General features: G+C 40.2%; 1 protein-coding gene across 5 annotated transcripts in view; it reads right to left on the reverse strand.

Moving 5' to 3' along the window:
- Positions 1 to 465: 465 nt before the first annotated feature.
- SGMS1 (sphingomyelin synthase 1) overlaps positions 466 to 27,499 on the reverse strand; it is a 100,992-nt gene continuing 73,958 nt past the window's right edge. For all 5 annotated transcript variants that reach the window (XM_084845727.1, XM_084845726.1, XM_084845724.1 and 2 more), the window contains 5 exons: positions 11,596 to 12,444; positions 9,124 to 9,241; positions 7,090 to 7,243; positions 3,301 to 3,467; positions 466 to 2,061 (listed from right to left, as the gene is read on the reverse strand). In XM_084845727.1, coding sequence (XP_084701853.1) covers positions 1,882 to 2,061; positions 3,301 to 3,467; positions 7,090 to 7,243; positions 9,124 to 9,241; positions 11,596 to 12,218 — 1,242 coding nt within the window. In that variant the 5' untranslated portion in view covers positions 12,219 to 12,444 and the 3' untranslated portion in view covers positions 466 to 1,881. The remainder of the gene's footprint in view (positions 2,062 to 3,300; positions 3,468 to 7,089; positions 7,244 to 9,123; positions 9,242 to 11,595; positions 12,445 to 27,499) is intronic.

Raw genomic sequence — 27,499 nt, forward strand, 5'->3', positions numbered from 1 at the left:
AGATCCAAAACCACTTGCTCACCTTTCTCCTCTTCATACACAAAGAAGAGAGATGCAAAGCTGGTTGGGTCTATAACATAGTTGTAGGCAACCTATGTGGGCTATAACTCCCATCATCCCTAACCATGGCCCATGCTGGCTGGTGGTGATGAGACTCAGAGTCCAACAACATCCGAAAGGACACAGGTTACCCATCTCTGATTTAGGAGACCATGATTTTCTGAAATCAGATTGCTTTATGACAAAAGGACTATTTTTAATCATACTTTCACATTTCCTTGTTTCTACTTCACTGACAATATGTAAGGGACAAATCATATAATGATTGTACCAATAACTCTACACAGAGTCTACAAAATGTTCTTAGTTGAACATTTAAATCCACATTCTAAAGCTAACACAAATACAGTGAATCAAAGACAAAAAGCCAGACTTTTTACATTAAAATGAGCAGACTATTTGTTTAAAAGCCATTTTTATTGTCCTTCACCATTATTGTTTTACAATACAAATTTCACCTTGTTGAACACACAAAAAACCCTACAGAAGATAACTCTGCTTCACATAAAATACAGAATGAATATATATATTTATAGATATATAGATATATATATGCTTCTTCATTCTTAAAAAACTATTTTGTTCTGCACATTGGCAAGTATAGGATAGAATACTTCCCCCCAAACACAGTATGTATGGCAGGATTTAAATTTTAGAGTTACATGCAGTTTCTGCACAATTCTGTTTTAAAGAAATCAATTGTTTTTCAACAATATTTTCATTCAGGGACAAGACATTGTTTATACTTTGATTTTTGATTTGATGATCATTAAAAAAAACTTATAAAAAGGAATTCATGGCTGGTTTCTTGCTATAGTTAAAATCCATGTATGGAGTAGACAATAAAATAATTTAAGAAGCACATTTCATTCTAACCTGCCCACAATGTGTGAAGACTTATCATATTTGGTTTTCCCACTAACTCAGTCATCTGAACATTGCAAGCAGATTTCCAGTTTAATTTAGATATAAAATCAAAATTTAGTAATGTGTACAATACATATAATCTTGGTTTCATGGAATACTTTATTTTAAATAAAAACTTTTAAAGACTGCCTACTGACCATACTATCAAGACAAGAAAGGCACTAGAAACAGACAAATCTCTCTCCCAAGAAGCATTTTTTATTTTAACTCTTTTCTCTGACATGTAAAAATCTTTTTAGATTTTATTTTTACGCATATCATTTTGAAAAATAAAGTTAGGAAATACTTAGAAAATCACTTTACAACAGAATAATTTTTTTGCACCTTTTGACACTGTCACTGCAGATTTACAAAATCAAAGTTTACCAAACCTTTCTGTGTCTATCATTTGTAGATTCAGTGAAACAGGTAGAAAGATTCCTGTATATTATCCTAGTCAGGTATTTAGAAACCTTCATATAGACATTTGCTAGAAAATGGCTTACAGCCCAATCTGTGGGGCAAGAGATATGAAAATTATGTTTTCCCAAGAAAATAATATGCTTTATTCCCAGACGAGACTGGAAAGACCAGAACTTATGATATAAAAGCCTTTTTTTGTTTATGCTGCTGCATCATATACAAAGAAACATGGTGATGAGCAATGCAAATCCAAAATCTATTAACAAGAAATGTGTGCAGTGCATGATAATTACCATTTCTTTATTGTTGTCCATCGCAGATCCTTTGGAGAGAGAAAAATATCACAGTGCTAATCAGGTAAGAGAATAGATTTAAGTCAAGGTAACAGTTAAAAGGCAGAGGAAAGGGAATAGTTCAATTTTTATGGCATCTCATCTTGGGGAGTTCTTAGCACTTTTGGACAGCTCTCTTGCCATTTCCTTTTTGTAGCTGTTATGTGTCATTCACCAATCTGCTGTATTTAGGTTGTCTACCCAGATGCAGTGCTTGCCAGGAAAATGGCCAATGATATGAGTGCGGTACAATGCCTCGGACATTCTTTTCAAAGTACTGGAAGGGCCTGTACCACCATACCCGTGCAAGAAGGTTAGTCTGAGAAGCTTCCTTTAGCACCTGCAAAAGAGAATATTTACAAATAAGATCTCAGGAAAGAAACACAACACACTCATAGTAATGCATTTATTCTTCAGTGATCATGTGAGTCTTTCCTATGGATTTGGCATTGCTGGGAGGTTACTGATCAGGTGATAAAGATCTAGGCAAGTGGCCCTGTCAACATAGTCATATTATTCACTCACACGTTCTTTTAGCACAGGATTATACTGTGTGAAACAGCCTCCATGTTCCTGGGAGTATAATAATTACTTCTCCCAATCTTCCTATATGTTGGGTTCAGAATAACACAACTCTGGTATATGCCACTCTGACCAGGTACCATAAGAACTATTTAGCTACTGAAAATGTAACTGACTGCAGACCGCAAGCAACCATCACTGACCTTTTACAGTCTACCTCCATAAATAAGGTTGGTTTCATATATCATGCATCCTGCTTTCACATTTCCAATGGCTAGTGAAAGGAAGGGACTTGAATCTCTCTCCAACACAGGAGATTTATGTGCTCCTAAAGTATGCTGAGTTGATGCATCTACCCACAGAAAAGGTGTCTCAGTTTCCTGTACATTCAGCACATCAGAAGCCTTGAAGGAGGCTCATTCTCTCCTCCCAGTTTCTGCATTAAACAGAAAGGAGTTTCTAAATATGCCTAAGGACATTTGGCAGTCTTTGCAACTCAGGGCACCTATTCTCACAAAGAAGAACCAAGGAAGGAGAATTCTCTCTCCCCAAGCACAATTTAGATTTTTAGAGCAAACATATTTGAACATTTGTAGCATATGTAACTAAAGTGTTGTGGCCAGATGCCATACAAGGAGATGATGCTAGCATGAGAAGAAACTATGTATTTTTGTTGGCCCACGTGGATCCTCCTAACAGATATTAATGTTGGGGAAATAATTATGGACTTGAGTCATTTTCCCAAGTCATACTCTTCACCAGGAACCCTTTCTTCTCATTAACAAAAACAGATCCCAGTTCCACACTTCAAAGTAATGCAACAGACACTTTCATGGCAGGTGCTTGTTTATTTTAATAGCACTGGGAATCCTCCACTTTACAAAAATTATTCATCCTTTCTTTCACATTCCTTACACAAATGGTTATGCAAGAAATGAAGATATACAAGAGAGGAAGTGATCTATTTCTGAACTAAAATGTTCATTCAATGGATTGGAATAGATCGGCCTAAGCCAGTACATTACTCTCATTACTGGGGAAGGGGTAAAACACTCACTTGTTGGTTGGCCATTGTGTGATACCACCAGAAAAGTCTTGTAGTGATGTAGTAAGCCACCACCACATCCACAGTATAGTGGTCATGAGCCAGGAGAATACAGAACATCCCAACTATGCTGAGAGCCCAGCAAATCCAATGATACCACCAGAGTCGCCGAGGGGAATCTGAAATAAAGGGAAAACATAAGGTCTAATGCATGAATTCCATACATATAGCATTTTCTCCTTCACAGGAAGAAGTTGCAAGTCTTCAAATGGGATACACATCAAGTGGAATAATGTGATGTGGAATAGGAGGGGGAGAATATTGATCTCACAGATTTCCATGGCCACAAAACTCCCTAGTTGTCACTGTCCCTGCAAGTACTTCATAATCTTTGGATGTTTGGGAGAACAGTGTGGCCATTCAAGTGAGATCTCAACTTAAAACACACATTTCTTGTTTATGATGTATGTGATTTTTTAAAAGCTTCAGAAGTAGCACCAATGAAACAGAGCCTTTTATTAGGGTCAAACTACACCTTAAACTTCAGCCATATATAATGTAAGTCCCATTATTTCTTCTCCATTACAAAAGGCCCACAGAAGAGGGGGGGAAATCCCAAAAGTGCCTGTTTATTTTGTGCCAACCTGCCCAACATTGTCATTTTGGAGTTTTGATAGTGCAGGGAGTCCCTGAGAAAGGTATTCTGCTTTTTTCCTTCTCCTTTCCCAATCCTTTCTTCCTTTTCTGTTGTGTCTTTTAGATTGTAACCTGAGAGCAGGCCCTGTCTTATTATTTATCTTTGTAAACCATTCTGGAGCCTTTTTTTTTTGCTGAAGAACATAGTAAAATGCTGTAAATAAATAAAGCATGGTATGGAGAAAGCAGATAGGGAGACAGTTTTCTCCCTCTCTCATAATACTAGAACTCAGGGTATTCCCATGAAGCTGATGAGCGGGAGATTCAGGACAGACAAAAGGAAGTACTTCTTCACACAGAGCATGGTTAAACTATGGAACTCACTTCTACAAGTTGTAGTGATGGCCACCTATTTGGATGGCTTTAAAGGGGGGTTAGACAGATTCCTGGAGGAGAAGGCTATCAGTGGCTACTAGTCCTGATGGCTATGTGCTACCTCCAGTATCAGAGGAAGCATGCCAGTGTACAGCAGTTGCTGGGGAATATGGGCAGGAGGGTGTTCTTGCATTCATGTCCTGCTTGTGGGTTTCCCACGGGCATCTGGTTGGCCACAGTATGAACAGAATGCTGGACTAAATGGACCTTAGTCTGATCCAACATGGCTCTTATGTTCTTAAATAAATACATACATAAAATAAATCTCTGAAACACTGGGTGGGCTGGCACAAAATAAACAGGCAGTTTTGTCATTTTGAGTCACTTTAGTTTTTGGCTACTTGGTGCCTCCCTGTTTTCGGCTGCCCTCAGAAGAGAGAACTCTGCTGTAGAGAAAGGAGTGTTCATCAGCTTCCCTGCTGCTTTCTTTCCCTCAGAAGCTCCTAAGATTTTCTCCCCTCACTAGCACCAGGAGATTCCAGGTTCATGTTTGCAAGCTAAATGGGTTTGGAATAGCGGTGGGAGGGAGGGGATGACTAGCAGGGGAAGGAAAGAGTTAAGGACCCTCTTCCCCTATCCCTTCTCCACTGTAAACCACCCCCTACTCTGAGGGGCTACAATGTGATTTGTAATTTGAACCAAAAGCAAAAGTGAAAAATGAAATTATGCATGTATTACCTTCACAGTCAAATTAGAGGTGAATTTATCAAGGATCACAAATTCAATTCTTGATAATAGAACATTTAGTTTGCATGAATTCACTTTTAAATGCAATATTGAAAATACAATACAATAATAAACTGTACTGCCCTGGTTAGCATTTTAAGAAGCAAGTTAAGCAAAGAAACAATTAGACTAGTGAGTAAAGTTATTTAAAATTAACTTTTCAAAAGAAGAACAGATAGGTTTTTTCCTGTTGAATCCATCCCTCTATCCATAACTCCCTAAAATGACTGGAATCCAACTAGTATCCTTCTGCGGACTGAAGGCTTCCTTTAGTAAAAAAGAAAAAAGGGAGTGGTGATCCTCTCTCCCCTTGCAGTGCACCCTTTCTGCTCCAGGCGGTCCCCCAACTCTCTGGAGTAGATTTGGGAGACCACAGGGACGAAGAATTGCGCCCTCCCTGTTGTACTGATGAATGTCTTCTGGCAATGGAGGTACACTAGCTGGATTTTACCCACTCTATTAGAATAAATTACAGGTGATACAAGTATCTATTGATTGATTTATCAGTTTGATCAATCAATTCAGCAACTGGTTTACAAACTCATCATACTGAAATTACACAGAATCAAGCTCATTAGGCACATCACAACAAAACAAACTGAAGCCTTAAGCTGGTGTGTTACTACAGTTTCTCCCATTTTCTTGCAATGTCAGTTGCTCCAGTTGTAAATGTTATTATTTATTTATTTATTCATTCATTCATTCCATTTCTATACCGCCCAATAGCCGAAGCTCTCTGGGCGGTTCACAAAAAATAAACCAAACAGCACACAATAAAACAATTTAAAATATATAGAACATTAAAACCACAATATACAACCACAATAAAACCTAGCAGCAGTGCAGGAGTTTAAAACACAGATTTAAAACAGCAAAGCTAAAAGTTTAGAAAGCTAAAATGCCTGGGAAAATAAAAAGGAAATGAATACAATGTAGGTGCCAGGCAAACCTCACCAGAGAGCTCATTCCAGAGCCAGGGTGCCACAGCAGAAAAAGCCCTCCTCCTAGTAGCCACCCGCCTCACTTCCTTTGGCAGGGGCTCACGGAGAAGGGCCTCCGGATCTTAAGGTCCGGGCAGGCACATATGGGAGGAGGCGAACCTTCAGGTAACCTGGCCCCAAGCCGTTAAGGGCTTTAAATGTTAATACCAGCACTTTGAATCAGGCCCAGAGATGGACTGGCAGCCAGTGCAGCTGGAAAAGTACTGGCATAATATGAGCTCGCAGGCCAGTCCCTGTTAACAATCTTGCTGCCCTATTTTGGACCAGCTGAAGTTTCCAGACCGTTTTCAAAGGCAGCCCCACGTGTAACGCATTGCAGTAATCCGGACGAGAAGTTATCAGAGCATGGATCACCGTAGCTAGGCTATCTCTGTCCAGATAAGGGTGTAGTTGGTATACCAGCCTAAGCTGATAAAAAGTGCTCCGTGCCACTGAGTTCACCTGTGCCTCAAGTGACAGTTCTGTTTTTTTGTACATATGTTGGTGCAGATTAGAGGTGACTGAACAAACCATACCAGGCCAGTTTAACTAATTCTTTGCAACTCTTCATTTGATTTTCGTCAAACTTTCCTGCAGCAAATTTTTTCCTTGGAAAAAATGTTAGACTACAGTCCAATCCCAGCAAATAAAAATGATTAAGATGAGATGTGTTCTTTCTTTTTCCCATTTGTGCTATGCTAGGGTGCTATTGCTCAGTAGCTGTGCTAACAAGTTGGTAGAAATGACAGACAGAATGAGAGAAGATTGGGGAAATAATATATGTAGACTGGAGAGAAGGGTTAAATATATATTTATGTTCTCATCAAAGAACAAAAAATGTTGTCACCCTTGGGTAAGAGTTTCTTTAATTGTTGGATATTTGTATCCTATGATGTACTTTCTAAGAAAAATATAATCAAGGTAAAAGCACTGGCAGGAGGGGAATATTTTACTGGCAGGAGGGGAGCATCTCACACTAAGTAACATACATTATTTAGTCTGGTACTAGAAATGTCAAACTTACACTCTTTGATAAATAAGTATGTGAGTGTTAACATCACCGTGTGACCACTGTATAGGTAGTCACCACACATATCATGTGATCCAGTGATAGAGAGCCCGCCTCCAGCAAGCAGCTTCATTATCCTCCTCATGTGTGATTCCCAGTCTCCAAAGAGCTGAGGGAAATGGAAGGGAGAGGGAAGAGAAATCAGCACATTATTTCACATCAAGGTGCACATAGTTTAGAGTGATCTTATGAAAGATAGCAGATGAGATTACATTGAGAATATGACACTCTAAGGGAAAAACTTATTAGATAATAAGATTCAATGACATTGAATGCATCACAGCAGTCAATGAATAAATAGCAATTTCCTTTAAAAAGATAAATAATCCTAAACAGACCTCTGACATAGGATCCCCAATACTTTGTATTCATGAAAAATATTATCAACCTAAATAATATCACCTTTTCATTATTTTTATTGAAATAATTACAAATATAAACAGAGAAGCAAGTAACCTGCTTAGCAGCAGCATCTTCTTTCTGTTATTAGCCAGATGACCCCATTAAGTCTGAATCATTTGGAGATCCTCATTACATAAACATAGTGGTTGCTAAGAAATGGCTGAAATGCATATTATCCTTTATGGACACTATTCACTCAAAGCATGAGCAGTGAGAGTAACAGAAGCCGGACCAAATCCCAAATGCACTCTGAATTCCAATCTCCTAATTTTCAGGCCAGACTTAGTAGGTCAATTTCTAATTCACCCATGCCTTTGTCTTCATTCTGACATTACAGGATTATGAAATTATGAACTGCAGAGGCCACAATGATCTTTGATCTGTCAAGAAAAGATAAGCCGGGGACAAGCAAAGGGGGTCATATTATGTTACACAGGTATTTGATTTCTATGGCTTCAAACTTCACTAGCTCACTTGTCCCTGTGGAGGCTGTGGACAGTTTTTGGACGTTCTGAGGAACAGTGCCATTCAACTGACTTCTCAATATAAACTGTCCGCATTTAAGCAATGAAATTTGCTTGCCTATTGACAGAACAGCTAAACAACAAGTCAGAGTTACAAAATATGATGCAGCATTTTCTGGAAAGGACTGGTAAGGAAGGTGCAATGCAGTGCAAACTCCCCAATTATCAACTGAGATTTCAGAGGTCTGAGATGACCACAAGCTTTGACAGTGTTAATTCCCAAAGTCCATAAATGAGGAATTGATCTACTAAACATTACAACTCTGGACTAAGGATGAGATTGCACTTCACAATGCATTTGGGGTTTGTTTTGGTTTCTGATAGTACTGTTCTCACTGCTGTCACATTAAAAACAAAACAAAGCAAAAAACCTTCCTCTATAACCACAAAAGCTAGATAAATAACAGGAGCCTGGAGGCTGTAAGCAGCTCAGTTCTATGTTATGGCCATGTCTATGAAGATATCTTACAGCAGACACAGGGCCATCAGATGTAATAAAATTAAAGAGGTTAAGAAATGGTTAAACTTTAAAACCTGATTTTCTTGGGGGAGGGAGAGGAGACTCATGATGTTCAAAAATGTTCATTACTGTGGAGAAAATTTGTCTAGTGTAGGGTAATTGTTGCTCTTTACTTTGGCCCTTGGGCTGAAAGAGGTTCAACATTTCTAATCTACACCTTGGAAATTGACATGCCTTACAGTTCTGTCCATAGTGGTTGTGGTCAGCTCTGAAAGCAGTGATCACCTGTTAGGAAGGTTGGAGGAGATATGGGACTGATTCCAGTATTGCTTTCAAGCCGAAAGTTAAAACACCATCATCCTTTAGGTCATCCACTGGAGTGGAGTACACTGAAGACCCTGAACTAAATTCTGACAGAACCTGTTCATTAGTTAACACTAAGGCTGAGCAACAAGCAATACTGATTAGCTGTGAAAGAATTCTTGCCAATTCCTCTTGGCAAGCAATTCATACGTCAGTCTGACTAAACTGTTCCAAATACTGGAGAATCTGGGGGCGGGGGGGGGAGAGATGTTAGATTATGATAGCCAATAAAAATATTACCTTTGGAGAACAGTTGAAATGCATGCCAGGTACTGGGAGTGTAGTTACATACATTGTAATACACCGATACAAGTACAGTGTGCCAACTATACAAAAAAATCTTCTGCCAATAATAGACCTGCAGGGGAAAAGGGTGGAGGGGGAAATGTGTCAATTGAAGTGTTTCAGGATAAAATGAGTGTTGCTCTAGATGCCATCTATATGTTCTAGGACAATATACTATCCTTTTTTCCATTAAAGTAACATATTATTCCCACTTAATGGATGCAGAATAGACCAGGAAATTCAAGATGACAATGTCAGCAGCAAATCTACGAACAGAATGCCAGACTCTTGACATTATTTGTATATATAAAAGTCAGTTCCCAACTTTCTCTCCTAGTATGATGAAGAGAACTGTGGGCAGCTGTGCCGATAGAAGCAGGCTATTGGACAAAGTATGTGCTGCAATCTAGGACATAGCTGGGGGGATGAGACCTATCTCTCACTCCAGACAGTCTGATTTACAGGGGAAGAGTGCAACTACAGCCTCCTCTCCATTAAGGCCTCTGAATCTAATTTTAATTTGATTTTTTCTCATATAAAAGAATGGCCGTCATTCATTCCTTTGGAGAAACATGAAGCGGTGTACTGGAAGTTTAGCACGACCAAGAATCCTGCACAGAATGGAAGAGGCAACAGACTTGTATGTACACTGTGCAGAGACTTCTGTTCGTCCAATACAATAGGAACCATTCATTTATATGGGAGAAAGACTCTGAAAAGAATCAACTAGACTGATAACGTGGCAACAAAATCTGCTCACTATCTCTGATGCTAATTTTATCAGTCATCTCAGCTGTTCCCCCACCCCCTTTACAGATGCTTTACTTTCTCTGACAGAACTTAATGGAAGCCATTCACTTTGTGGGAGAAAATAAAAGGATATTGGCCTGTATCCAATGCTGCGGCTCCAATTATACAATTGACATAGCGTGAGTGTAGGCAGCCTCTGGCGTAACATAATAGTGTATGCTGGCACAACAGGTTTTCCAGGGAAAACCAAAGCAATACACTAATACACTACTGACATAGCACTAGCATAAGGTTCCTTATGCTAGTGCAATGTCAATAGCATAAGTGAGCAGCAGCATTGGATACAGCCCATTGTCTTATTGATAGGCGTTGCTCTTATTCTTTGAAGACAGACAAACTCAGTATTAAGGGTAGCTGGCCACTAAGTGGTATAACTTCATTCTAGGCCCCTTAATATCTATGTTAACTAGTTTGGAGATTCAGGCAAACATTCTTAAATATTAAGTGTCATTTCCTCCAGATTTTTAAATTTTATCCTAATAACTTCTTCATATAATACATTAGGGAAAAAATTTTATGAAAGGTATTTTGATTTTCTTTGCACTCTTAAAAGCCAGATTCCAGTTTAAGTACACAAGCACTGGTAGCAAAGTAAGGTTATAAATCATTCCCCCTAAAATTCCAAACAATCAGTACATAAATCCTGTAGAAAATGCTAATTTTTTTTTTAATCTCTTGGGAACTGAAAAGGATCATCTCCAAAGCTAAGTTCGATCCAGACAAGTTAGATCATACTTAAGAGTAGACCCACTGAAACTGGGTACTCGCATAGGATTGTATCCAATGTTAGTCTAATTTTTCATCTCAACAGATCTACTCTAAGTAGAACTAATATTTGATACAATCCACAGTGAACATTAATAATAGAATAGAATAGAATTGTAATAATGAACAGGATCCAAAGAGCGACTTCAGGACCATCCAGGGGCATAGGATTTTAAGCTATTTTTAGTAACACAGTTATTTGGATTCAGGGCATTATATGAAATATAAATGGAAAATTTCCCTCATAAAACACTCAGATTTTCCAAACCAAAATTTCTCTTCAGCTTTACCAATGAAAGCAAGATGGGTTGGTAGACAACTTCCTCCTAAATAATTACTTGCAAACCAGGTTTAAATCTTACTATGACCAAGTAAGGTTAACAATTCTGAAAAATAGTTAACATATGGATTTCATACAAAGGACAGTATCAAATACTGTTGCTGCGCCTTTGCTCATTCTGTTATGCCTGCAGGACCAACCGCTAGAAAGCTAGCATTTTGTAAAGCAACTCTGGGAATGAGCAGAAATGCTCATTTCCAGAATGGGGCAGGTGAGTGGAGGTTTGTTTTTGGTTGCTTCAGGACCCCTTAGTTTCCTACTGAGCTAGCAATTAGTCCTGTTAGTGTGCAGGCACCATTGGTTACTGCCCAAATACTGTTCTTGCCCTTGATTGCTATTTTACAAGTCCCTCCACGCACATTTTAGCAGTTTTACAAGCCACAGTGGAGAGTATTGTTATTTTAAAAGGCAATTTAAAATCAGCATACTGAAAATGAAATTAATCTTAAAAATAAAATTAATTAGCAGTGAAAAGACTGACTGAAATGTTATCAAGAGATAAATTTACTTACTTGTATTTTAAGAGCAGCCACTGAATTACCCAGAGTCCTACAAGGATCAAGCCATTAATTTCACAGATAGAAAAAGCCCATTGCACCCGGCTAAAGTGATCAAAAAAAGCATCTGGCAGGGGTGGCTCCACCTCCTTGGGAGGCACTCGTTCATGGACAACTGAAACTGTCACTGTTGTAAGGACTAAACAACAAAGCGCATAATGGAAAGCCAGAAGTGTCTTTCCCCATTCCATGGGATACTGGGAACGTTCTGGCTCTGGCATGGGGATCTTTATCATTTCCTTCCTAATTCCATTTGGCATCCCGTTTGGTTTTGTTTTGTTGTTGAAACCATTTTCACTGGAGGGGGCCTCTGTACCGATGATTAAGTGGCCATTGGCATGCCCATTTTTGTGTGCCTCGATGTGGTGCTCCATTTTTAAAGTCTCTATCATGTACAGCAGTCGCTGGCCATTGTCCGAAGACACGCGTGACAAAGGGGGCTTCTCAAAATCCTCCTTCATTAGATTGATCAAGTCCTGCCCAGTGAAATGTTCCAATGGTTCACAGTATTCTGGCATAGCATTCTCCAGCAACCAATCTGCCACCTCCTTAGGTGACCAGTGCAGAACTTCTTTCATTTCGTCAGAACACTTGCATGTAGTCTTAAAATTCACTTTGAACAGGACAGTTGTCAGTATTTTTGCAGAACAGGAAGCCCCTCTGTGGCTTGCTCATCCTGTCTAAAGCACAGCAGAAACCAGTTTTGCAGGCTGATGCAGAGCAGCTTCAAATCGCCCGGTACAAATATCAACATGTGGCATGTAAAGGAAACGTTCACTTCATGTTGCATCTGCTGTTGCCTTTCTAGAGTTAAGAGGGGAAAAGAGAGATGCGGTTAGGACTTTTAAAATTGCTATTAACTTATAGACTCATTTCTACAAGCGGTGCTCCCTATTGGACCAGTATTTGCTTTAATGCAAGCAGATGCATTTGGCTCTTTTCTTTACTTGTGCCAGAAATTAATTAGTGCTAATGGGTGTCTGAGCTATTCCAAAGACTTTGAATCTAGGCTGGCCCAAAGAATTTTTGCTGCCTGACAAGATGATGCTCCCACTCCACATTCCACATACAGAAGCTGACCAGACTGGCAACTGACTCTTACTTCAACACTGATGATGAGACACCATCCTTCACTGTACCTAAGGGTGGCAGGCTAGCTAATGGGGAGCAGGACAGGTTACATAGCACACACAGCTCTTTCCTTCCACACCTTACTGCTTCTTGCTCACTGCCCTGCCTGGTGCCTGCTCACTGATCATTCAAACAAATGCTGCAATGCAGCAACAGTGGGGCCAGTGTGCATCACATGAGTAGAACAATGTATGCATGATTCCTATTACAGTGGGTGGCCTGGGTTGGCTGCCTCTCCATGTGCTCACTAAGGGCTTTTCTCAATGGCGCCATGTGTGACATGTAGGTAAGACAGAACCGCAATAAACAAACATTGCTGCCACTGAGGTGCAGGATAAGGAGGATGGGAATGACTGGGGAGGGAGCCACTGCCACAGTCAAGGATCTCCTGCCCAAGGTAGGGCTGGCCATCCCTCTGCTTCATGGTATGGCCGGCCCTGCCTGACATTCTGGGGTTCATTTCTACATTCTTAATAACACACAGATAAGAGGCTGTTATTTCTTAGTTGTTGCCCTAATACATTACTCAGCACAGTTGTGGAATGTGCATATGATTTGGCCATTTCTACCCTCATTGTCCAAAAATCATTATCAAATAGTTTTATTGTACTCAAGCCAGCTTGTCTCTAAGTGCAAGGAAAATGTTGAAAATATGATTGCAATGTATGTGAAGGAAAAGAAATAAGGATAACAAAGTATAAACTATTTAGATGTTGCCATTTAAAAGCAAATTCTAGTTTTTAACACTTTAGAATTATGGCCAATATCGGCATTTTTGGCTACCCAACCATCAAGACTGATAGCGCTCTCTCTTGGACACTCAGACTCGATTCAAATAATACATTAATTACATCCATAATATGCAAAAATAAGAATTCTCACAGACATCAAAGAGAATTTCATTCCACATACGTGTTACAAATGCAATAGCTTCCTATGCTCATCTTTGAGGGGAATGAATTCACCCACGAATGGATGTTTCACAGATTCAGAATGCAGTATGTTGTTCTGTATGGGACAGCAATTGTGAAAGCTCCCCATCCCAGCCATCCTCAAGCCTTTTAAGTTGTAGGCTACAACTCTGGTATAGTAAAATAATATAATTTATGAAAACAAAGCAAGGCAGGGTCAGGAAAGACATCAAATGAACAGATGGCCTATATCCAAAACTATACTTGTGAACCCTAGATCTGACTCAATTCGACAGCCAGAATATACAGTGGAAATCAGTGAACATGCCTGCCCTTGGTATGCTACAAGCAACTAATCCTTTCCTCTGTTTCACTTTCTTGAATTCTAATAGCCTCGTATTTCTGTTTGAGGCCACAAAAAGTACTTTGCCAAATGAGGAATGTTTTTTCTGTGTAGCTCAGTTTGTTGCCCCTCAGCAGCCTTTGCTTTAATTGCTGCGATTGCAGGGAGATCAAGGGGAGTCGCAGAATGTGGTATTGCCATCATGTATTCATTGCACTCTTCAACCTTGCATAATATCCACACAAATATCAATCTAACATTGTTAATAAACTCATGAAGAAATACACATCTGGGAAGAGCACATGCATACATCACAGACACAGTTAAACTCAGATTACATTTACAGAAATTCTGAATTTCTTCTAAACAATATGCTGGCATTTTATATTTCACCTCAATATAAATATTAACATAAACAATATTTTAATAGACACTTCACTACTTGGGAATAGCTAGGTATTTGGGGGATATTGCGATTCAAAATTTCCTAAATAGGAGAAAGGTAGTGTTGAACAGTAAGCTGCCAGATAAGCAGTTTCCATTTCTCCCTAGGAATTTAAAAACCTATTACAAAGAGAGAATAAACATTGTGCTTAACGATTAAATGCAGGCTGCAGAAGTGTTTCACCAGCTTTTTAAAAAGGGCTGCTGGGTGTGGCAGTGGGGGGAGAGAAAGCAATAAAGCTTCCATCCAGAAGTTGTCTGGATGGGAATGGATGGAGCAATGTTACTTATAAACATGTTTTCATAAGAATGGAATTGTGGGGACAATCAGACTTTTACTCAACATCTTTCAAACTCTATGGAGATTCAGGTAAATGACACTGCTTCATTTTCAGTGCTACATTAAAAAAAATGAGAGAACATAAAATAATCTATCCAACCAAGGAGATATGCAATACAGAAGACAGCAGTTCCTCATCAAAAGATCACTCAAGGACCAATAAATCAACCAAAATAGGGTCTCAAGATTCTGATGGCATATCCTGCTTTAGGAAGTCAAAAGTTATCTTCACCATGGATTTACATATTGACCTGGTTCACGTGACATGACAGCCCACCATGCCTTAATTTACCCACAGGGGCTGTCACATTGTGCCGGGCAACCATGGGTGCAATTTTTGTATGATGCCTGTGGGCACCCAGCTTGCTGTGGCTTGTCATGTGAACCCAGGCAGCAGGGGTTGTTTGAGGGTTAGACTACTCTAAAATAACCCATGGCTTTTTTTTTAGAGTTATTTGAGGATTCTCGATTCCTCAAACAACCCCTGTTGCCTAGGTTCACATGATATGACAACCTGGGCACCCACAGGCGCCATGCAAAAATGGCACCCACCACAATGCAACAACCCTTGCCGGTAAACTAAACCACAGTGGGCTGCTGTGATGTGTGAACAGGCTCATAGAACCGGTTCACATGTTCAAAATAGCCCACTGTGCCAGTCAGGATTTGAATATTTACTGCCTGGCCACGGCTTGTCATGTTATGCAAACCCAGGTGGCAGGGATTATGCGAGGGTTAAACAATCCTTGCATAAATTTAGAACAGGCCATGGGTTAAATAAGCCATGGTGGGCTGTTCGATCATGTGAACTGGCCCCTTGTCATCCACGTACAGGATGTTGTACAAAGAATGAGAGAACAGGTCCCTGCTATAAGGAGATTACAATCTAGCTATCAAAACATGGGAGGCACCAGTGGAAAGAGAGGGAAATGGAGGCAGGGATGAAGAATGATTATTTCAGTTACATGTACTGAGCTCAGTTGCAGTCCAGCACATGTGGGCAAACCACAGCGCACATGCAGCCCTCAGCTGGGGATCTCCCATTTGGCCCACAAGAGCCTTGGTGCTCCCCCCCACACACACACAAATTCCCCCTGCTGCAAAATTTGTATGGATACTGTAGCTTTTGCTGCTCTAGCCCACTGAACTCCATGATTTCTCCATCAAGAATAAGAAGCTTGAGAGAGAAACCATGGGGATAAGGTGGACTAGAGCAGCCCTCTCTCCCCCTCCAAGCAGGGAGATGAAAGCCTTCCTTGCCCAGGGAGAAGAGGGTTTAACCTACCACCAGCCCAGGCCCTCCCACCACCAGCATGTTGTCCCTGGCCCAGTGCCTACCTCGACATGTGGCCCTCATGGGTAAAAAGATTGCCCACTCCTAAGTATGGTATGGGGACCAGAGGGGTGTGTTGAAGGCTTAACAGAAAAAAGTGGGTTTTGAGGGGGGATTTGGAGGAAGGAAGGGAAGTGACACCACGGAAGCATCCTGGAAGGTGTAAGATCAGCGAGAAAGGGGAGTGCTGTTTCCTCAAACAGGAGACTCTTGGAGGGCAGTGGGCTGGATGAGCAACTCTTACAGGCAGGTACGTGTTGGGATATAAGAGCAGAGAGATAAGGTGGGACAAGGTCACAGATGACTTTGTAATTAAGGACAAGGACCTTGTGATGGATCTGAGACTGGAAGCCAAGGTGAATTTGCCACAATTTTGATGAACAGACGTCTGAGGCATGAGTAAATGAACAAGTATCATATACTTTCAAAATAGCTGTATTGTCATGATATTTAGTCTTTTCAGAACAAACAAAGACCACACACTCGGTTATGAGTCAAGTGATTAGATCTTAGTGCTGCATGCCTGTGTGAATCAGCCCTAAGATCCTACCCAGAATTAAACTCTACTTTATTTTAAAAAAAGGATTATTGTAACAGAGATTGAAAGGTTACTGAAACACACACGCATGCTTCTGGTTTGATTTAACACATCAATTTTATACCTGGATATCTACATTGTCTCCTATGAGCACCTGTCACCATTACCTCTCTAATGAGAAAATTTAAGTGTCAAAAATAACCAGGAAATCCAGTCTCCACACAAAGAAACTGCCAGTCTTGTACTTTTGCATGTCTATGACTACAGCGTTGCAAAAAATGAAACAGCTTAAAGCTCCACCTTCCCAAATGTGCTGAAGCCGCTTGCACATAGTCATGGGGGAAAGTACCCAGCAGTGACTCCACTTGTGAAAAAGACAACTGAGTCTTTTGTGTGGTGATTACTCTTGAGGCATATGAGGTTTGCCTGAATTGCCACAATGAAGAGTTAACTCCTAGGTAAACAAAGCTGATTTGGGATGTTTGGGTGAGAAAGAAAATCTGTACACAATGATATTGGGTTTTTTCACCCAGAAGGCAAAGCCAAAAGTAGATAAGGAAAAACAGATCGTGTCCTTAAAGATATAATAATCTGCTGGTGACTTTTATTCAAAATTGAATAAACTCTATTAATAGGCTTACCTAGTGCCAGGATATCTAAGTTATTAGCAACAACTGCACTATGAATGACCTGTTAATAATGTGATTGTTACTTTCTAAATTTAATTTTCTACTGACCTCACTGTTTACAATTCCTCCCACCTCCCCACTACCATATGGACTGTATATAAATCAGAAACATTCCATAATACTCTGTGATATTTATTATTATTTATTACATTTCTATACTACCCCATAACTGAAGCTCTCTGGGCAGTTTACAAAGATTAAAAACATTAAAAATACAATATGTAAAATTTTTAAAATATTTTAAAAAATATACAACAGATAGTATACACAGAGACAACATTTATATAAAAACAACTTTGAACAATTAGCCAAACTATAAAACAAATCCAGGGTCAATTAAAACTCATCACATGCTGTCAAATGCCTGGGAAAAGCGAAAAGTCTTAACCTGGTGCCGAAAGGATGGCAGTGTTGGTACCAGGCGGGCCTCATCAGGGAGATCATTACATAATTGGGGAGCCATGACCGAGAAGACTCTCTCCCTAGTTGCTGTCCTCTGAACCTCCCTCGGAGTAGGCGCCCAGAGGAGGACCTTAGACATTGAGCTTAGTGTATGGGTAGGTTCATGTCGGGAGAGGTGCTGCGTCAGGTATTGTGGTCCTGAACCATATAAGGCTTTACAAGTTAAAATCATCACCTTGAATTAAAGCTATTTACCACCTGATGCAATTTTAATCTCACATAGAATAAGGCTACTATGAATAATAAACTGTATGGTTTTCAAAACTGCATGCCTCTAAAGACTACTCTAATTCAGTTTCTTCTGGTCCATATCAATCAAGTTTATGAACTGAAACAGCCTTGGGTCATTCCAGTGAATGACCTACAACAAGAAATAGGAGGAGTGTGTCCCTAATGATTCTCAATGGACCTTTTGATACCATTGACAGCAGTGTTCAATATCATTGCCTGTGGTATCCTTCTAGGGCACACTGATGGAATGAGTCAGGAGGACTCCTTATTTGATTGTTTAGGCTACTATTTTATAGTTGTTTTGTGTTTTTTATTACTGAAAACTGTACTGAGGGTATCAGACAGCTGAGTGGTGTATACATTTAATAAATTAATACAATTAAATTATTTGGTGGCTTCAGTCACTCTCAGATCATAGTGCTAGGAGACTGCTGCTCCATGCCATGGCCAGTGGTTTACAGCAGGGTCCCCAATGTGGTGCCCATGGGCACCTGAGGATTTTTTTAAAAATTATTTTTCCTCATTTGAAGGTGAGATCTATATGCCACTCTTTCAAATATTGAAAGTGTTGTAAGGTTCTCTATCCATTGCATTATAAGAAGTGAGTGTTTATCCTTCCAGTGTAATGTCTTTTTAGATGTCAAAAGGGCATGGATAATCCATTTAGGCTAATGATTTGTTAATTTCCATGAAGCAGGTGAATAATTTAAAAGAGCATGTACATCTGTAAATATTAAAGACTGTCAGTATGACATTTTTCTGTGTAATAACCTCCCCGCAAAAAGAAGCAACTACTGGATATTGCCAAAAGATGTTTAAAAGAAACATTAGCTGTATTGCACTGCCAGCAATTAGCTGAATTAGGCAATCCCTTATTAAAGGGATATTGCAGTGTCCAGTAGACACAAAGCAAATTTTTTTGTTGACTAAGACACAGCCTAAGATCCATAGATGTGAAAGGCAGACGCCAATGTGGCGAGCCACTGATCAGGCATTTTGTGGTGGTGCCCACATCATGGTCTCAAATGTGCCCATGGGTCCAAAAAGGTTGGGGACCCCTAGCTTACAGGGTACCACAGGATCCATATTGTCTCTCATAACATTGACATGAAACTGCTATGAGGCTATCCCATGATCTGAGTTTCAGTGTCATCAATATGCTGATATGTCCAGCTCTTTCTTTTCCATCAGTTTCTAGGAAGGCAATGAAAGTTGTGAATCAGTGTCTGAGGTCAGCAAAAGACTGAATGCAGGCAAAAAAACCTGAAATCTAATCCTAGTTAAATGGAAAACCTCTGACTGGGAGCTTTGCCAGGCTGGGATTGTGTGCAAAGCCTGTTTTCGATGGGATTGTACCTTATTCTAAATAATCAGGTTTACAGGGTGGTTTTCTGGACCCAGCACTGCTATTAGATACACAGGTGGCAGCCATAGCTAGGAGTGCCTTTTTCCAGCTTAAGCTCATTTTCCAGCTATCCTTGAAAAAACAGACCTTGCCACAGTAATTCATGTTGTATTACCATGTACACTGGACTGCTATAACATGCTCCACATGGGGCTGCCTTCCAAATGTATTTGGAAATTTCAGTTGGTTCAAAATACAGCTGCCACAATACTAATTCAACCTTGCCAATTAGAGCATATTACTGCCATTTTGTTCCAACATTGGTTACCAATTTGTTTCTGGGTCCAGTTTAAAATGCTGGTTCTGATCTTTAGAGCCCTCAGTCATCTGGGGACAGGATATTTAAAAGCCTGTCTCTTTTTGTACATACCTACACGGACTCTCAGAATATCTGAGGCCCTGCTCCATGTCCCCCAACCCAACTGTCTGAAGTGTAGTAGATGGGCACCTAGGATACGGGCTTTGGGGTTGTGGTACCAGAGTTGTGGAATGCCCTCCAGGCCCCATCTACTGCTTGCCTTCTGGGGCCTTTGGAGAAAACTTTATTTGACTGATTTACCTGCTGCTCATGCCACTATGTTCTCCTATTGGTACCTTCCCCCTACCCCTTCAGTTTAATCATAGAAAGTATCATAGAATCATAGGGTTGGAAGGGACCTACAAGACCATCGAGTCCAACCCCCTGCTCAATGCAGGAAGCCTGATTCCCAGGCAGTCTCCCATCCAAGTACTAACCAGGGCTGACCCTGCTTAGCTTCTGAGATCAGACGAGATCAGGCACATCCAGCCCAATGGCCATCATCATCATCAGCACCACCACCATGGGGTTTGTCTGTGCTGCATTTTATAGTTTTTATTAATATTGTTAGCTGCACTGGGGTGGGGGTGGAGACTTTCAACCAGAAAAGCAGGGTAAAAAATTTAACAAATGGAGCACTAAGCATGCATTCCTGTCTTGTTAACCAAAACATATCCAACATACTGCTGCTCTCTTTCACTATTATCACAAAAGTTCCTGTCCTTGTAGCATTTACATTTTCCTGGTGGCTTTCCTGCGATACTTTCTATTTGATAGATGAAGTAGCAGTAACTGAGAGTATTGCAGAGCTGCCACCACCAAAATAGACAGCACAAATGGGCTTAGAGTTCAGACACAGAACTTTTGCCATCCCATTCAGAAATACTTGGTTATCATGCCCTTTTTAAATGTAGCATCTTCTATATTGCCTTGTTCACAGCAAGTCTCACATATTGCAATAAAGTTATTGAAGCTCCACAACTTCAGTTACATTTCAGCAGAGCTGCTCCGCAAACAGATGCTGAAAAGTTAGCCAGTTTAAAAACAACCATGCCGAATTATCATAAGGTATGTGTGGATATCCCTAAAGAAAAGTTCTTTGGATATTGAACCATCACTTGAAAAAGTGGAGCAGTGTTGGTAATAAGAAGGTAAGAAGCATTTCTGCCGCACGCCTTCCTAAAAATTTTGCTGATTTTCTTCTTTGCCATCCTCACTTCCTTTGCTTAAGATAAGCACCCACATAAGTATTTAAATGAGAACAAACTTCCTGTGTGGGTGGGTAGGACAGAGGAATGAAAGGACCAAAAATGCCACTATTCCGAGGACAGATTCACAGGATTTTCTAACCAGCACTGGCAGTGGCAACAAAATTCCCAGAAACCAAGAACATTAAAAGTGGAGATTGGGGTTACCCAGTTGCCAATGCTGCTCATTGCTTTTGCCAAAATTGTCTATTAAAAAGCTCCCCTGTTAGAATGCAGCTATGCTTCTCTCCAGCCCCCAGCCCCCTTCCTACTCAAGGATGTAGACGCAACACTGAATGTTTAACAAACCAGTTCAGTTTATGATCACAAGAGTTTAGAATACAGAAACAGTTACGCATTACAGAAGAACAGCCAAAATAACCAGAAGGAGCAAAAAAACCAAAAGCGCAAGTTAATTCCAGCATGAGCTGCTTAGGCAACAGTCTACCACGTAAGATCTATTGAGAGAATCTAAAAGGTGTGTGTGTGGGGGGGGGGGTATATGGGCTGGAAGTACATCAAACCACAATAAATATTTGATACAACACTTGTTGTATCTGATTCTGGAACACAATGAATAACATGCAAACCAATTGGAAACAATTACATTTTGACTTCCAGAGGAGTAACAATGAGCTCTCTTTAATGAGCTTCCGCCACGCATTAAAAACGTGGTTGTTCAGGCAGGCATTTGGGGTAGGTTAGGGTATTTTTTAGAAATACAATGTTTTAGTATGGAATGTTATTGTTTTAAACTGTTGTATTATTGTACATCACCCACAGTGGCCTGGTGACCGGCCAGATGGGCGATTAAGGTATTTATTTATTTATTTATTTATTTATTTATTTATTTATTTACTAGGCAAGTGGCAAGCAAGCTGTGCTAGTGTTTCAGGTGCCACATGACCCTTCACTGTTTTTCTTGCATCAGACTAACAGTTTTAATATGGTACAAGCTTTTGTGGATCCGTTTAATCGGTTGCAACAATTTTGGTTTTTAAGAGTCATTTCCCATTCCCCCCCCCCCCACCCATCCTATTTACATGTTGGGGATAATTAGGAAAGGAATTGAAAATAAAATTGCCAATATCATAATACCTTTATACAAATCTATGGTGTGAGACATTTGGAAGACCTCATTGTAGCTCATTGTAGAGCTGGAAAAACATGCAGAAAAGAGCAACTAAAATGATCAAGGTGCTGGAGGAATTCCCCTATGAGGAAAGTTTACAAAGTTTGGTGCTTTTCAGCTTAGAAGAAATGTGAGTAAGGAGAGACATGATAGAAGTGTTTAAAATTATACACAGTGTGGATAAACTAGTATATTTAGGAATGTACTAAACTAGTATATTTAGGAAGTATTTATGAACGGGATGGTAAAAGTTCTCTGTCTGAACTCTAAGCCCATTTGTGCTGTCTATATTGGTGGTGGCAGCTCTGCAAATGAGCATTTCTGTTCATTGTGGCACTTCCCCATGGAAGCACTACATCACCACCGCCAGTGGTAGAGGTTGCTCACATGGCGGCAAGGCTGCCTGCCCATGTGCCGCCACCGCCTCTGACATGCCTGGGCTGCCTGCGCAAGGACGGCATTGGATGCTACACCAGGGATATCCAGTTCACAGCTCAGTCCCATAACACTACAGTACACTAGTTCTCTAATCTATGTACAACACAAATTTGGCTGTCTTATTCTTTGTGCATTTTAAAAGAATTGATTCTAGGAGAAGACTGGAGCAAAACCTGTGTTCTGCCTCCCTATGGAAGCTCATCCTCATTCCTTGAAAACCACCATTCTGGAAAAGCTGCATTGTCCATATCAAGTACACAACATAGCTGGTAGATTTTTGTTTCCGCTCTTCTTCAGCATAATAGACCAATTATCTTTATTTTGATTGTCTGTTATGGACGGCAGTCCAGCTTGGCCCTCGTAATTCCTACGTTCTGAGATCTCCAAAAATTAGGTGGCAAAAATGCTTCAATGAAATGAAATGCCAAGGCTGTGCTCTTCCAGGGGAATAATCTCCCAACAGTTTTCAAAGCAGTATGAACTAGAGAGACAAAAGGCTCTCACTTACACCTTTGCCCCTTTTGCCTGTTTAATGCTCTGTAGCTTTCTTTACAGAAATAACAGCATGTCAGCACATCATTACTGGCTCATTCCAGGATGGTTTGAATGTTTATAAAGCCTATAGTTGCATTAATTTGAGTTTAGTTTGAGCTGATTGATAGATCACAGCATGATTTAAACATGTCAGGTTCTTTTTATATTGATTTATTATGGACTGATCATTCATTATGGACCCTTCCTCTTAATTTCTTCTTCTTTCTGCCCCCAATTTCCTCCCACCTGCTGCAGCAGCTTCTGTCACCTGTACCTTTTCCTGTTTGTCGCCTTACCACATGCTGCTGCAGCTGCTGGCTACTGCCCCTTCCCGCCCTCCCCACCTCCACTGCGTCCTCCCTTCTCCCTGCTTGTGGACTTCCTGGCTGAGTGCAGAGCTAGGCAGAAGTGGTGGCTGCAGTGATAGCAGTGGTTGGGGTGAGGAAGGGGTCACACTGCCAACCCTTGCACTAGATTATCCTTTGGTTTTATTCTGTTGCAAGCTTTAAAGGTTTTATATTTTATCACGTCGTATTTGGGGGGTTTACACTTTTGTGAACCCCCCCAGAGAACTTTGGCTATTCAGCAGAATAGAAATGTAATAAATGACCGTTGCAAGCAGCCATCTCTGTTTTCCATTCAGTATATGCAAAACACGTTCTTCTGTTAGCAACCAGAACCCATTTATTACCCAGGTCTTAAACACAGGACAGTTGGCCAATATGAAGAAAGCATGCAAATTAATATCTTTGCCCAGAAACGAAGCTAGGTCCACATAGTACAAAGCAGTTATGTGGGTGTGCAGAAAAGTTTGAACAGTTGAAAAATGTAGGGACTTGAGCAACACGTTTGCCGGTAAGGAGAACACTGCAAGGCACACCCACTGGTGGAACCTCCCTCTAGTTCAAATCTTTGCTACAATATTATTTTTGGAACCCTTTCTGCTCCAAATATGAACTCACCAGGCCTCAGCCTCACCCTTTTGCTCACCATCTGAGGCTTGAGAATAATAAGGCTGTTATAAGGACTACTGAGAATTATCTCAGTATGTGAAGCGTTTTGTAAAGGTACTTTTATAAAATACACAATCCCTGCAATTTTCATACATTTATGTTGAACTTGCTTGTATTTAGTTGATGAACCTTATATAGGATTTGGCTGCACAGTTGCAATCCTATGTGCGCTTACTTAGGGAGTAAGTCCTATTGATCTTAGTAGGATTTACATTCAAATAAAAATACACAGGATCAGGCGGTAAGTATTAATCTGCACAAACTAGGAAGCAGTCAGTTAAACCACCATCTATTTCTTGCTTTGTCACCTTAAAACATATTACAGACCTCCCTGCCCCGCCACATCCTTCTCCTTCCCTTTTGCTAAACTCACTCCAGAAATAAATAGGGTAAATTGAACCATCTGATTGTCCTGCATTTAAGGAGGTTTACTTCATACTCAACTGCATTATGTTGCCTTAACCTCATCATCCAGTAGGGTTGCTGCAACCCTAGCAGCTGTTTGAAATATTTGTAAAATTTTCTTTCTAGAAAACTACTTCATACTCCTCAATGATTATGGGGCCAGCTATCCTCTGGTGTTTCACCCCCCACTTTACATTTTCTTAAAAAACAAAACAAAAACATTTAACTTACTAAACTATCAGGGGTCTGACTAACCCCTAGTGAAGCAGAATGGGAAAGTGAAACTACTAACACCTAAATTAAATAGGGATTATTCTATCTCCAGCAACTCTTCAAAACAGGGTAGGTAAAATAACATAATATTTTGTCTGTAATAAATTCCATTTTGTGTTTGTGTGTTGTGAGGGAGTAGATTATACAACTTCAAGAGGACTGCAGTAGATTTTTTTACTTTTGTAAAATACATTTTGTACATTCCCATGCGTGCAAAACAAACAAAACACCATTACAAAGTACTGCAGGACCACATGAGTGAACATGACCCTAGAAGATTAAGTCCAAGTTGGGTTTATCTTGATATAGGAGTTAACACTCTCATAGTGCAAATTCAGAACTCTTATTTGTAATGTTCTTTGGGAGAAAAACAAACCCTATCAGGCTAGTGGGATACATTGGATCACTTCCAGGATTTACTATGAGCTGGGTATTTCACGTTTGAAGCATTTTAAGGAGAGTACAATACAAATAGCAGGTCACAACTTAAACTGAGAACCATAAACCAAATAGGTAATTCTGAAAAACCATGGCAAGAAAAAGCAACTTGCTAGTTCTTTACAATCCAATTATTGCATTTTCTACCTTCTGCAGTTAAAAGTCAATGCAAGTAATTTAAAATACTAGTTGAAAATGTTTTCACCATAAATTGTTGTTGTTGTTGTTCAGTCGTTAAGTCTTGTCCGACTCTTCGTGACCCCATGGACCATAGCACGCCAGGCCTTCCTGTCCTCCGCTCTCTCCTGGAGCGTGCTCAAGTTCATATTCATTGCATCAGTGATGCTATCTAACCATCTCATCCTCTGCCATCCCCTTCTCCTTTTGCTTTCAATCTTTCCCACCATAAATACTCATATGAATTATTAAAATTAATCATTTTAAACACACCTGAGAATGAAAAGTGTTTTAAACGCACCAAGCAAGGCAGGGTTGAGGAAGTGTGGTTAAGAGCTATTTATCTACTATGAGTTTAAGTTAAGGTTGAGGTAACATTTGAACTGAGATCTAAACTTGAGCAGGACAATCCTGTTTTCGTATTCAAAGAACCTGGCTCTTATGCATATAATACAAAATCACAAACTCAACAAAGGAAGTTAAATAAAAGCCAAAATGACGCCGACTTCATCTTCATGTGCATATATACATTACTGGACATGTATAAATGAAAATGGAGGGCAGAGGAAGAATGCTGTTCTGGTGTAATATTCCTACATTATGCTGGTAGGCCATGAGCTTATAGTAGAAGATAACATGGGGGGCGGGGGGAGACTTTAATTCAGATAGCTCTTGAATCAAATTTAGAAAATGTTGCCCAACAGTTGGCCAAGCAACAGTAGCACAAATTATTCATGCTTCCTCTGTCAGTAGTCTTTCCTGAACTCCATATTTAACCTACAAGTTTCACCATGAAGGTTTTAGCTATACTAAACTTTCATAGCAAATCTACAAATCTATGAGCTACTTCCATCATGCCATGAAATATTGGAAGATCAGGTGTGTGCAACAGGTCAAACGTTATCATGCAGGCCTGTACACAATGACCTCATCAGAGTCTAAATAAATGGACCCTTAGCATTAAGTATTATGACAATATGCTGCAGACCTCAAAGAAAAAAAAAAACCTTTTGAGGCTAGCATGCATAGGGAAGCTAGGCTGCAAACTTCTCTCATATCTTGACACTTGTGTATTGTAAGTAAAAAATACAGACAAATGCTAATTTCCCCATCAGTTGTTGTTGTTGTTGTTGTTCAGTCGTTCAGTCGTGTCCGACTCTTCATGACCCCATGGACCATAGCACGCCAGGCCTTCCTGTCCTCCACTCTCTCCCAGAGTGTGCTCAAGTTCATATTCATTGCATCGGTGATGCTATCTAGCCATCTCATCCTCTGCCGTCCCCTTCTCCTTTTGCCTTCAATCTTTCCCAACATCAGGGTCTTTTCCAGTGACTTTTCTCTTCACATTAGGTGGCCAAAATATTTGAGCTTCAGTTTCAGTATCTGTCCTTCCAATGAGCAGTCAGGGTTGATTTCCTTTAGGATGGACTGATTTGACCTCCTTGCAGTCCAGAGGACTCGTAAGAGTCTTCTCCAGCACCAGTTTGAAAGCATCAATTCTTCGGCACTCAGCCATCCTTATAGTCCAGCTCTCACAGCCATACATTACTACTGGGAAAACCATAGCTTTGATTAGACGGACCTTTGTCGGCAAGGTGATGTCTCTGCTTCTTACTATGCTGTCTAGGTTTGCCATAGCTTTCCTCCCAAGGAGCAAGCGTCTTTTAATTTCATGGCTACAGTCACCATCTGCGGTGATCTTGGAGCCCAAGAAAATAAAATCTGTCACTGCTTCCATTTCTTCCCCTTCTATATGCTAGGAAGTGATGGGGCCAGATGCCATGATCATAGTTTTTTTAATGTTGAGTTTCAAACCAGCTTTTGCACTCTCCACTTTCACCCTCAACAAGAGGCTCTTGAGATCCTCTTCGCTTTCTGCCATTAGGGTGGTATCGTCTGCATATCTGAGGTTGTTGATAATTCTCCTAGCAATCTTAATTCTGACCTGTGATTCATCCAACCCGGCGTTTCTCATGATGTACTCTGCATATAAGTTAAATAAGCAGGGCGACAATATACAGCCTTGTCGTACTCCTTTCCCAATTTTGAACCAATCGGTTGTTCCACGTCTGGTTCT

Source organism: Heloderma suspectum, chromosome 3, assembly GCF_057233095.1.
Source record: "Heloderma suspectum isolate Gila_16-S chromosome 3, 16-S_ref, whole genome shotgun sequence".
Classification (NCBI taxonomy): domain Eukaryota; kingdom Metazoa; phylum Chordata; class Lepidosauria; order Squamata; family Helodermatidae; genus Heloderma; species Heloderma suspectum.